The 13,769-nt window shown below is 49.6% G+C and overlaps 1 protein-coding gene across 1 annotated transcript in view; it reads right to left on the reverse strand.

Annotated features, from left to right (window-relative positions):
- Positions 1 to 13,769, reverse strand: part of LOC311235746 (protein-tyrosine kinase 2-beta-like) — a gene marked incomplete at its 5' end in the record, with an annotated part of 197,699 nt that overhangs the window by 58,636 nt on the left and 125,294 nt on the right. The window contains one exon of the mRNA XM_084323215.1: positions 1,275 to 1,377. Coding sequence (XP_084179341.1) covers positions 1,275 to 1,377 — 103 coding nt within the window. The remainder of the gene's footprint in view (positions 1 to 1,274; positions 1,378 to 13,769) is intronic.

Below are 13,769 nucleotides of genomic sequence, written 5' to 3' on the forward strand. Positions count from 1 at the left end.
ATGACAGTGCATCATTGAGATTTTCTACCATTTCATTTAGAGAGCTGTCATGATTGTGTGGTTCATGTAGTCTGATAAGATTAATGAACTTTGATTCAGCCTTGTTCCATTTAGGATCACCTTATCATATCCGGTAACACATAGTGAAATCAGTTCAGAGAGCTCCTGTATAAATATTGGTGAGTGTCTAGGCGGGCGGTATATTGTGACGATAATGGTTGATTCTGTTTTGAGCTCAATGGCAAGATATTCCATCACTAGGAACTCGCCTAGTTCTGTGATTCTAAACAAGCGTTTTGAGGAGAAAATTGCTGCAACCCCCCCCCCCCCCCCCCCCCTTCTATTTTTTCTGGGTATTTGATGAAAATTATAGTCTGGTGGACAAGCCTCTATCATTATTGATGTAGCTGTGTCATTATTGAGCCATGTCTCTACTAGGCAGATGCAATCTAAGTTATTTTCTTTAATCAGATAATTTACTAAAAAAAAAATATTATTCAGTGATCTGACATTTAGGAGGTCTAATTTTATTTGTTGGACTTCTTTAGAGGATATCACAGTAGGCCTACTATGTTGTGTTTACAATAATTCGAAAGTCACGCGCGAACACAGGTCACAACAACACAGTCTAGTCAGTGAGATGAGGAGGGGTCACCGTCATATCAGGAAAGAGAGTTGAGTGACTCAGACACACCCGTCATAATACATAATTCATAATACAACGTTTCCGAATGGACGTTTGTATTAAACCAAGTGTATGCAGTGATGCTGATGCTGATGCTTTCCCAGCAGAACACAAGTTACTTAACGTTACACAGGTATGTTATGCACGTTAATTAAGCTATGCAGAGCGCAGCCCTTTAGCTTGCTAACATTAAGATAGCAGGAGCCGTCGGCCAACAAAGATGTTGTTTCAACAAATGGATTATCATCCAAACGTTATTGAAGCCTCCCGTGACCAGTACGTAGTCAGTACTCTTAATAACTGCAGCAATATATGCGCATATGCGCTACGTTATAAGCGTAAATGTGCGCTAAGACTCGACCAGAAAAAGTATTTAGGAGCACATCTTTTGCATGATTAAAAACTATGGTTCGAATGTCCGTTTGAAAAACCCTGGCGAATGTTTGAATCCCAAAAACAGGCTTGGGGACAGCTCTAGTATGCAAATGTGTGTGTGTGTGTGTGTGTGTGTGTGTGTGTGTGTGTGTGTGTGTGTGTGTGTGTGTGTGTGTGTGTGTGTGTGTGTGTGTGTGTGTGTGTGTGTGTGTACCTTGGGAGGAGCGTCTGACTTAGGGTTGTCCAGATGGGGGATGGAGCGAGCTCTGTCTCTCTGCCTCTCCACGTCCTGATCCACCTCCATTCTGTGGATGTCACTGCACACACACACACAGACGCGCGCGCACACGCACACGCGCACACACACACACACACACACACAAATTAATGGAAGCAGATACGGACCACTAGCCTCGCTTAAAACTCTGGGAGAGGTGTTTTTTGCCAACAGCTAGGCTAGCTGGTCCGTATCCGCTTCTATTAATTTGTGCTAAGCTAGGCTAGATTGCAGCCAGATAGCTTTCTACTGAACGCACACAGAGGAAACTGGTATCTATCTTCTCGCCTGACTCTGGAGAAGACAGTGAGAACATTTACAATCATGTTGGTCTGTTCCTTTACCATCATGTTTGTCTGTGTGTCTGCATGTGTGTGTGTGTGTGTGTGTGTGTGTGTGTGTGTGTGTGTGTGTGTGTGTGTGTGTGTGTGTGTGTGTGTGTGTGTGTGTGTGTGTGTGTGTGTGTGTGTGTGTGTGTGTGTGTGTGTGAGTGTGTGTGTTTGTCTGTGTGTGTGTGTCTGTGTCTGCATGTGTGTGTCTGCATGTGTGTGTGAGCGTGTGTGTGTTTGTCTGCATGTGTGTGTGTGTGTGTGTGTGTGTGTGTGTGTGTGTGCACGTGCGTGCGCGCGCGCGCGCGCGCGTGTGTGTGTGTGTGTGTGTGTGTGTGTGTGTGTGTGATGGCTTGTAAAACGAGTGGTCCTCCTCACTCATGGAGGTGATGTGTGATTGGTGAAACTATCCCTCCCTTTATCCTGGGAGAACTGTTCTGAGATCTGATTTGGCTCAACATCTCCCCAACTGCAAAATCTGAAGATTCCTGAAAGGTCTGTCCTTGTCATGGTTCCTACCTGGCAGTGCTCCTTCCTCTCTCTGTCTCTCTTCCCCCTTCTCCCGCTCTCATTATGGTCAAGTAGGTGCAGGTGTGGTGTTGAGCAAGGCAGCTGATCTGAGGTCTGTGGGCATATTACATCATGGTATATAACCCCGCCCCAGACGTGGAGAAGCTGTCAGATCGTAAACTCTCGTTACCAGTTAGTCGTGTTACTTTGCTCGTATTCTCTATTTTGATGCTTCTAGTTGTTCACCTGGATCTCATGTTCTTTGACCGTGTCTAACTTTGTACTCTCGTCCTCTCTCCTCAGCCTGCTCGGCGAAGACCTGGAGACACTGGCCTGTTCTCACAAAGGAACTGCTCTGACACCTGCCTGGCTGACTATCCCTGTCCCTGCTCTGACACCTGCCTGGCTGACTCTCTTGCCCCCACGCACAGCCTGGACATTATGAGTATCACCCCTGTGTATCGACCCCTGCCTGGACATTGACCATTCTATTAAATATACCCATATTGGGTTTAAACCTGTCTGCCGTTTCGCCTTGTCTGCAAATTGGGTTCCAAACACAACCGTGATACATATGTGTCTTCAGTACAGTATCTACACTGTACTTGTTACTAGGCAACAAGGACACTGCCAGCTGTTTTTGTAATTGACCTATCTCAACCCTATATCTCAAATAGACCAAAAAGGTGATCTATTGTAAACCCTATGCAATATTCATATATATTTGAAATCTGTCTGAAGTGAATAGTTAGTATCACAGCGCCACGGTGGTGCAGTGGTTAACACTGGTTAACACTGTTGCCTCGCAGCAAGAAGGTCCTGGGTTCGATTCCCACTTGGGGACCAGGTTGCCGGGTTGCCAGGTACCCAAGTGGGGTATCTCCCGGGCCTTTCTGTCTGGAGTTTGCATGTTCTACCCCATGCTCGCAAGGGTTTCCCCTCCAGAAAAAGAGATAAACCAAATGGAAAAACATGCAGAACAGATCTGCAACGCTGTTGTGTCCCTGGCAAAGATGCACAGGAGCACTTGGATTGGTCCCCGGGTCTGCTCCTGGCTGCCCTTGGGGGGGAAGGACAACAGGATGGGTGAAGCGCAGAGAGGACATTTAATCGGCAACCCCAAAGAATGCATGTGTGTGTGTGTTCCTATGTGTGTCGCCCATCTCACATGTGTGTGTTCGCTGCATGACAATGTAGCAATGTGTTTTACAAATAAAGACATGAAGATGGAACCACTTCATGCACTGATTGAATAAATAACTATTTGCACTATTACCAGTATGGTATTGTTTAATAGAAAAGACAGAAGTTTAATGTGACCTAAACTATTTAATACTTTTGTCCAACAAAAACAACAACAATAATAATAGCCTAATGATAATAATAATAATAATATGATGATGATGATGATGACAACGAAGAAGAAGAAAGTGATTTTCATAGTTTCTTCTTTTTCATCATCACCACCATCACCACTGGCGTCAGTAGCCTCCCTCTGTGTATCCCTGTCTGCTATAGAGCCGGGTGCTCAGTGTCCTCAGCAGCGCCCCCAGGTGGTGACCTAACATGCTGTGATCAGTGCTTTCACTACTACGCCCCAAAACTGTGGAACTCTCCTGCAGGTCATTAGGACAGCACACTCGATTGGCACTGCTCAAAACGTACCTTTTAAAAATAGCTTTTAAATGAATTATTATCTTTAACCCCAAATAATGCATGTGTGTGTGTGTTCCTATGTGTGTCGCCCATCTCACATGTGTGTGTTCGCTGCATGACAATGTAGCAATGTGTTTTACAAATAAAGACATGAAGATGGAACCACTTCATGCACTGATTGAATAAATAACTATTTGCACTATTACCAGTATGGTATTGTTTAATAGAAAAGACAGAAGTTTAATGTGACCTAAACTATTTAATACTTTTGTCCAACAAAAACAACAACAATAATAATAGCCTAATGATAATAATAATAATAATATGATGATGATGATGATGACAACGAAGAAGAAGAAAGTGATTTTCATAGTTTCTTCTTTTTCGTCATCACCACCATCACCACTGGCGTCAGTAGCCTCCCTCTGTGTATCCCTGTCTGCTATAGAGCCGGGTGCTCAGTGTCCTCAGCAGCGCCCCCAAGTGGTGACCTAACATGCTGTGATCAGTGCTTTCACTACTACGCCCCAAAACTGTGGAACTCTCCTGCAGGTCATTAGGACAGCACACTCGGTTGGCACTGCTCAAAACGTACCTTTTAAAAATAGCTTTTAAATGAATTATTATCTTTATTTTGTTGTCTTATTTTTCTTTATTTCTATTATTTTTACTTAAATATTTTATTATCATTGTTATCGTTGTTTTATGTATTTAAAAGAATAATAATTTATTTGTTATTTTTTAATGTCTCATTTGAGTGTTATTACATGTTTTCTTTGTGAGGATTCGCCTGTTCCCTGAACTTTTCCCTGTCTACTCTCCCTCACCAGCCCCCACCCTTGCGATGATTTACTCTCCTCTACTCTTCACCAGCCCCCACCCTTGGACTACCTTCACGCAGCTGTCATAGTTTATGATTAGCGCCCCAGAGGGCTTTATATACCTGGACCTCCCTTCCAGTCCTGGTCGGGTCGTTCTGTATCTGTGTTCACTCTGTGTTCATGGAGTTCTGTACGTTACCATCCTGTACGTTACCATCACCTGCCGCGTCTCCGGCGTGAGACGACGTGCCAGCCATCACCACCTGTCGCCGTTTGCCTGGTGTGGGACACCGTCTTCGCTCTCTAATTCTCTACGAGAGGTTTTCCAGTGTTCCCACTCCAGACGTCAAGCCGGCGCGTCATCGCTCCCTATTTTCCACGGGAGGATGGCATCTCTTCGCCCCGGTCCCCTGGGACCCCTTTGTTCTGCGTTGCCCGGCCCCCCCCCCCGAGGAGGAGGAAGAGGATCTCCGTGCCTGGAGTGGGACACCGCCTTCGCTCTCTAATTCTCTACGGGAGGTTGCCAGTGTTCCCACTCCAGACGTCAAGCCGGCGCGTCATCGCTCCCTAATTCTCTACGGGAGGATGACGCCTCTTCCCCCCGGCCTCCGCTGTCGGGCCCCTGTCTCAAGTCAAGTCAAGTCTCCGTGCCCGGCCCCCCCGAGGAGGAGGAAGAGGATCTCCGTGCCTGGAGTGGGACACCGCCTTCGCTCTCTAATTCTCTACGGGAGGTTGCCAGTGTTCCCACTCCAGACGTCAAGCCGGCGCGCCATCGCTCCCTATTTCCACGAGAGGATGGCGTCTCTTCCCCCCGGCCTCCGCTGTCGGGCCCCTGTCTCAAGTCAAGTCAAGTCAAGTCTCCGTGCCTGCCCCCCCCCCGAGGAGGAGGAAGAGGATCTCCGTGCCTGGAGTGGGACACCGCCTTCGCTCTCTAATTCTCTACGGGAGGTTGCCAGTGTTCCCACTCCAGACGTCAAGCCGGCGCGTCATCGCTCCCTAATTCTCTACGGGAGGATGGCGCCTCTTCCCCCTGGCCTCCGCTGTCGGGCCCCTGTCTCAAGTCAAGTCAAGTCAAGTCTCCGTGCCCGGCCCCCCCCCGAGGAGGAGGAAGAGGATCTCCGTGCCTGGAGTGGGACACCGCCTTCGCTCTCTAATTCTCTACGGGAGGTTGCCAGTGTTCCCACTCCAGACGTCAAGCCGGCGCGTCATCGCTCCCTAATTCTCTACGGGAGTATGGCGCCTCTTCCCCCCGGCCTCCGCTGTCGGGCCCCTGTCTCAAGTCAAGTCAAGTCAAGTCTCCGTGCCCGGCCCCCCCGAGGAGGAGGAAGACGATCTCCGTGCCTGGAGTGGGACACCGCCTTCGCTCTCTAATTCTCTACGGGAGGTTGCCAGTGTTCCCACTCCAGACGTCAAGCCGGCGCGTCATCGCTCCCTATTTCCACGGGAGGATGGCGCCTCTTCCCCCCGGCCTCCGCTGTCGGGCCCCTGTCTCCGTACCAGGCCTCCGCCGTCGGGCCCCTGTCCCCGTGACAGGCCTCCGCCGTCGGGCCCCTGCCTCCGTGCCCGGCCTCCGCTGTCGGGCCCCTGTCTCCGTGCCCGGCCCCCGCCGTCGGGCCCCTGTCCCCTTGCCAGGCCTCCGCCGTCGGAACCCTGTCCTCATCCCTGTAAGCAGCCCTGGCCCGTAGCCCTGGCCCTTAGCCTTTGTCCCTGACACTTAGCCCTGTCCCTTAGCCTGTTCGCCTCTTAAAGGCACAGTGCCGCATTTTCCTTATTTCCTTGACTCTAGTGTTTTGTGTTCTCCCCTGTTCCCCTCCCCAGTGCCCCTGGTCCTAGTCCTTGACATTTAGCCCTGGCCCTGTCCTTTAGCCCTAGTCCCTTAGCCTGTTCGCCTCTTAAAGGCACAGTGCCGCATTTTCCAGTTTTCCTTGACTCTAGTGTTTTGTGTTCTCCCCTGTTCCCCTCCCCAGTGCCCCTGGTCCTAGTCCTTGACATTTAGCCCTGGCCCTGTCCTTTAGCCCTAGTCCCTTAGCCTGTTCGCCTCTTAAAGGCACAGTGCCGCATTTTCCAGTTTTCCTTGACTCTAGTGTTTTGTGTTCTCCCCTGTTCCCCTCCCCAGTGCCCCTGGTCCTAGTCCTTGACATTTAGCCCTGGCCCTGTCCTTTAGCCCTAGTCCCTTAGCCTGTTCGCCTCTTAAAGGCACAGAGCCGCATTTTCCTTATTTCCTTGACTCTAGTGTTTTTGTGTTCTCCCCTGTTCCCCTCTCCAGTGCCCCTGGTCCTGGTCCTTGACATTTAGCCCTGGCCCTGTCCTTTAGCCCTAGTCCCTTAGCCTGTCCGCCTCTTAAAGGCACAGTGCCGCATTTTCCAGTTTTCCTTGACTCTAGTGTTTTTGTGTTCTCCCATAAAGGGACTGTGCCGCCTTTGTTCTATAATAAAGATTTGCCCTGTTTTGGCTTACTCTCATACCTGTCTTGTGTTGTGCGATTGGGGTCGGTTACAAACCATAACAGTACGACCCGACCAGTCGACCCGTCCAGCTGTCTGATTCCGTAGTGTTCTGACCCGTCATGGTAGTGTTCTGACCGTCATGTTAGTGTTCTGACCGTCATGTTAGTGTTCTGCCCCGTCATGTTAGTGTTCTGCCCCGTCATGTTAGTGTTCTGACCGTCATGTTAGTGTTCTGCCCCGTCATATTAGTGTCCTCCCCCGTCATGTTAGTGTTCTGACCGTCATGTTAGTGTTCTGCCCCGTCATGGTAGTGTTTCGGTCGCCCGGTGGCTCCCGTGGAGGGGGAGGTACTGTGAGGATTCGCCTGTTCCCTGAACTTTTCCCTGTCTACTCTCCTTCACCAGCCCCCACCCTTGCGATGATTTACTCTCCTCTACTCTTCACCAGCCCCCACCCTTGGACTACCTTCACGCAGCTGTCATAGTTTATGATTAGCGCCCCAGAGGGCTTTATATACCTGGACCTCCCTTCCAGTCCTGGTCGGGTCGTTCTGTATCTGTGTTCACTCTGTGTTCATGGAGTTCTGTACGTTACCATCCTGTACGTTACCATCACCTGCCGCGTCTCTGGCGTGAGACGACGTGCCAGCCATCACCACCTGTCGCCGTTTGCCTGGAGTGGGACACCGTCTTCGCTCTCTAATTCTCTACGGGAGGTTTTCCAGTGTTCCCACTCCAGACGTCAAGCCGGCGCGTCATCGCTCCCTATTTTCCACGGGAGGATGGCATCTCTTCGCCCCGGTCCCCTGGGACCCCTTTGTTCTGCGTTGCCCGGCCCCCCCCGAGGAGGAGGAAGAGGATCTCCGTGCCTGGAGTGGGACACCGCCTTTGCTCTCTAATTCTCTACGGGAGGTTGCCAGTGTTCCCACTACAGACGTCAAGCCGGCGCGTCATCGCTCCCTAATTCTCTACGGGAGGATGACGCCTCTTCCCCCCGGCCTCCGCTGTCGTGCCCCTGTCTCAAGTCAAGTCAAGTCTCCGTGCCCGGCCCCCCCCCCCGAGGAGGAGGAAGAGGATCTCCGTGCCTGGAGTGGGACACCGCCTTCGCTCTCTAATTCTCTACGGGAGGTTGCCAGTGTTCCCACTCCAGACGTCAAGCCGGCGCGTCATCGCTCCCTAATTCTCTACGGGAGGATGGCGCCTCTTCCCCCCGGCCTCCGCTGTCGGGCCCCTGTCTCAAGTCAAGTCAAGTCAAGTCTCCGTGCCCGGCCCCCCCCCCGAGGAGGAGGAAGAGGATCGCCGTGCCTGGAGTGGGACACCGCCTTCGCTCTCTAATTCTCTACGGGAGGTTGCCAGTGTTCCCACTCCAGACGTCAAGCCGGCGCGTCATCGCTCCCTAATTCTCTACGGAGGATGGCGCCTCTTCCCCCCGACCTCCGCTGTCGGGCCCCTGTCTCAAGTCAAGTCAAGTCAAGTCTCCGTGCCCGGCCCCCCCGAGGAGGAGGAAGAGGATCTCCGTGCCTGGAGTGGGACACCGCCTTCGCTCTCTAATTCTCTACGGGAGGTTGCCAGTGTTCCCACTCCAGACGTCAAGCTGGCGCGTCATCGCTCCCTAATTCTCTACGGGAGGATGGCGCCTCTTCCCGCCGGCCTCCGCTGTCGGGCCCCTGTCTCCGTACCAGGCCTCCGCCGTCGGGCCCCTGCCTCCGTGCCCGGCCTCCGCTGTCGGGCCCCTGTCTCCGTGCCCGGCCCCCGCCGTCGGGCCCCTGTCCCCTTGCCAGGCCTCCGCCGTCGGAACCCTGTCCTCATCCCTGTAAGCAGCCCTGGCTCGTAGCCCTGGCCCTTAGCCTTTGTCCCTGACACTTAGCCCTGTCCCTTAGCCTGTTCGCCTCTTAAAGGCACAGTGCCGCATTTTCCTTATTTCCTTGACTCTAGTGTTTTGTGTTCTCCCCTGTTCCCCTCCCCAGTGCCCCTGGTCCTAGTCCTTGATATTTAGCCCTGGCCCTGTCCTTTAGCCCTAGTCCCTTAGCCTGTTCGCCTCTTAAAGGCACAGTGCCACATTTTCCAGTTTTCCTTGACTCTAGTGTTTTGTGTTCTCCCCTGTTCCCCTCCCCAGTGCCCCTGATCCTAGTCCTTGACATTTATCCCTGGCCCTGTCCTTTAGCCCTAGTCCCTTAGCCTGTTCGCCTCTTAAAGGCACAGTGCCGCATTTTCCAGTTTTCCTTGACTCTAGTGTTTTGTGTTCTCCCCTGTTCCCCTCCCCAGTGCCCCTGGTCCTAGTCCTTGACATTTAGCCCTGGCCCTGTCCTTTAGCCCTAGTCCCTTAGCCTGTTCGCCTCTTAAAGGCACATAGCCGCATTTTCCTTATTTCCTTGACTCTAGTGTTTTTGTGTTCTCCCCTGTTCCCCTCTCCAGTGCCCCTGGTCCTGGTCCTTGACATTTAGCCCTGGCCCTGTCCTTTAGCCCTAGTCCCTTAGCCTGTTCGCCTCTTAAAGGCACAGTGCCGCATTTTCCAGTTTTCCTTGACTCTAGTGTTTTTGTGTTCTCCCATAAAGGGACTGTGTTGTTTATTGTTCTATAATAAAGATTTGCCCTGTTTTGGCGTACTCTCATACCTGTCTTGTGTTGTGCGATTGGGGTCGGTTACAAACCATAACATTCTTATTGTTTACTATCTAATGTTGCTATTTTATTATTTTAACTATTAAATTTTTCGGTCTTTATTATTATTTTATTTGTAATTATTTTATTGTCTTATGTTATTGTCTTACTGTTTGTCTTATTTGGCTATTTTTACGTATCTAGTTGTTTTATTACCGTTTTTATCATTTTAATGTCTTATAATTTCCATCCTTATGGAGTGATTGTAATTATTTTCTTATTCTTTTTTTTATCCTTTTGTTTCGTTTTTTGTGTAAAGCATTTTGAGCTGCAATCTGTATGAATGGTGCAATATAAATAACATTATTATTTTACATTTATTTTAATTTAAATGAAAAAATATATATTTTAAGACTTCTAAAGAATGTCATGTTTTTAGACATAAAATCTATATTATTCAAATGTGAGCCAAATATATGATACTTTATTATTATATTACATTATATTATAATATAACATTACATTATATTATATCATAGCTATTATTTATATTATTCAAATAGAACTCAAATTCATGTTCCGTTGTGATGTCACAGTATGATGTTCCGTTGTGATGTCACAGTATGATGTCATAATCAAACATTCTAGAACATTTGTGTATCTATTCAACAATTCTCTCAGATCTCAGATTCAGAGGACAAGTGAAGATATCACTTGTTGTTTCCAGCTACTTGTCTGTAAGCTTGAATATATACTGTAGATACAATTTTAAAATCCCCACATGGAAAAGGAAACAATGTCCTGTACAATCCTTAATGACCTGCGTCTGGAGGGAAGGTTCTGTGATGTGGTTATTAAAGTCAACAGCACTGAGTTTAATGCTCACAAGGCAATCCTGTGTGGCTGCAGCGCCTATTTCACGTAAGTTTAGCTTGGTTCAGGTTAACTTGGTTAGTAAAAAGATACTATACTGTACGTCTACTGTAAAAAGATAGTATACTGTATGTCTACTGTAAAAAGATACTATACTGTACGTCTACTGTAAAAAGATAGTATACTGTATGTCTACTGTACAAAATATACTATACTGTACGTCTACTGTAAACATATACTATACTGTACTTCTACTGTAAAAAGATACTATACTGTACTTCTACTGTGAAAATATATTATACTTTTACTGTGCTAAGACCCTATACTTCTACAGTGAAAATATATTACTACACAGGACAGAATGTTACTCACTGTTTACTCATCAGATATCTCTATACTCTGCATCCCACAGAACCCTCTTCACTCGCTGGAGCGACTCAGAGAAACTCGTCTACACTATCCCTGGGGTGTCCACGGCTATGATGCAGCTCATCATAGAGTACGCCTACACATGCTTTGTGCCGGTGACAGCAGAGAACGTGGAGGAGCTTCTGGTGGCTGCAGACCAGTTTCTCGTCACTGGCATAGTAGGAGCGTGCTGTGACTTCCTAGAAGGCCAGCTGTCTCTAGAAAATTGTGTCGGCATCTGGAGGTTCACGGACATCTACCGCTGTCCTGACCTGAGGCGCAAGGCCCATCTCTTCATCGTGTGTCACTTTGAGGAGATGCTGCGTGTCTCACAGGAGTTTGTGGAGCTGTCCCTGCAGCAACTGGTGGACATCATCGAGAGGGATGATCTAAACGTGAAGAACGAGGAGACGGTGTTCGAGGCCATCCTCCGTTGGATCGACCACTCCCGTGAGGAGCGTAAAACACACATCCCTTTGCTGCTGCCCAAGGTAACTAATAGTATTACTGTGCATTGCATTAAAACAACACTATGTTCCCTAGTACTGTGGTTCTCAAATATTTGGGTCCAAAACGGTTCCCTAGCAACAGAATTCCAGTGAAACCGTCTACAACCGCTGTCTAAGTTGTACCCACTGTCTGCTTGTCTCTTCCCAGGTTCGCATGGGATTGATGAGGCCTGACTACTTCCATAACAACGTCCAGAACAACCCTATGGTGAGGGACAGCCACGACTGCAGGCCCGTCATCCTCAGCGTCCTGAACCCCCCTGGCTCCGACAGGCTCCCAAACCCCCTGACGCGCCCACGCCTGCCCCAGGAGGTCCTATTGGCCATCGGAGGCGTTAGTGGCGGCAACCTGACCAATGGCATGGAGGCTTACGATATCCGAGCCGGTGGATGGATGGACGTGAGCGTTGAGGCGGAGAATCCCCGGGGCTACCACGACAGCGCTTATCTCCACGGTCTGGTCTACTGCGTCGGCGGCTGGGACGGCGTAGAGCGTGTCAGCAGTGTGTGCAGGTTCAACCCCGTCACTCGCAGCTGGCTGCAGGCGGCTCCCATGCACTCACGCCGCTGTTACGTCAGCGTGGTCGCGTTGGACGGCTGTATCTATGCCATGGGAGGGTACGACGGACACGTGCGACTGAACACCGCCGAGCGTTACGAGCCTGAAACCAACCAGTGGACAGTGATTTCACCCATGCTGGAGCACAGGAGCGACGCCGGCGCCGCAGCCCTCCACGGCAAGGTGGGTGGAACTGAGACACACACGTGTGGTAGATGGACCCAAGGAACGTTCACATTAAAAACTAAGCGATTGGTATCATTCAGAATCAGAAATCATAAATGTCTTTATTGCCAAGTAAGCTTGCACATACAAGGAATTTGTCTTGGTCCTTTGGTGCATCAACATTAACAGACAATTAAAGTGGAATGAAATTAAATGGAATATATAAACTAAATTAGAATATTCTTTCGTATTACAGGTTTACATCTGTGGTGGCTACAACGGGACGGAGTATCTGCTCACAGCTGAGTGCTACAGCCCAGACACCAACCAGTGGACTCTGATCGCCCCCATGAGCAGCAGGTGTTGCGGGGTGGGAGTGGCTGCGTACGGAGGTCAAGTCTATGTGGTAGGTGCACATGGAGACAAATGCTTTATACTAGATATTTTTATAGATATGTATCATTTTACTTGCAATGCTGCTGTGATGCCCTTATTTCCCTAAGTGGATTAATACAGTGTCTGCCTGCCTTAACCACATACTAAAACATTCCTCTCATGTGTCCTGTCCTCAGGTGGGAGGGTTTGACGGTGAACACAGCCTGGATAGCGCGGAGGCCTACAGCCCCTTGACTGACTCCTGGCGTGCCCTGCCCACCATGCTCACCCCCCGCAGCCACTTTGGCATCGGGGTGTTGGACGACCTGCTCTTCGTGGTCGGAGGCTCCAGTGACTTCACCACCTCCAACATGGAGCACTACGACCAGAGCAGCGACAGGTGGACTGTAGCCAAGGAGATGGATATCCAGCGCAGAGGCCTGAGCTGCTGCATAATGCATGGCCTGCCTAACATGAGCCAGTACGCCGCTCCCCGTGGCGCCCTGCAGTGACCTCTGGAGGAGGAGGAGGCAGCGGGGGGATCCATCTAAGAACCGTAAACATTTATTAGACCAGTTTTATCCATATGGTTGAGCCTGTTAGGAATTGCACCTCCAACCCAAGCAGATTGCAGATCACTCTCTATATGGAGGCTACCATCTCTCCTCACTGATACTGGACACCTGACAAACACACACACACACACGCACGCACGCACGCACACACACACACACACACACACACACACACACACACACACACACACACACACACACACACACACACACACACACACACACACACACACACACACACACACACACACACACATACAGCAAGCACATGGTACAGTAAGACAATGATTACATAGTAAACATCAATATACATATAAACACATAAGCAAATACACAAAAGACGGCAAGCACACACACACACACATGCAAACGCACATGCATGCACATACACACACGCCAACGCATACACATATGAACATAGTTTGACTCTTCCCCCTCCTACCCCTCCAATTACATCATCAAGTTCGCAGACAATACCACAGTTGTGGGTCTCATAACAAACAACAATGAGTCTGCCTACAGGAGGGAGGTGGAAGACCTTACAGCCTGGTGTGACAACAACAACCTGGCGCTCAACATAAAGAAAACAAGAGAGATCATAGTGG

The sequence above is a fragment of the Notolepis coatsorum genome (assembly GCF_963971535.1).
Source record: "Notolepis coatsorum genome assembly, chromosome: 1".
In the NCBI taxonomy this organism is placed as follows: domain Eukaryota; kingdom Metazoa; phylum Chordata; class Actinopteri; order Aulopiformes; family Paralepididae; genus Notolepis; species Notolepis coatsorum.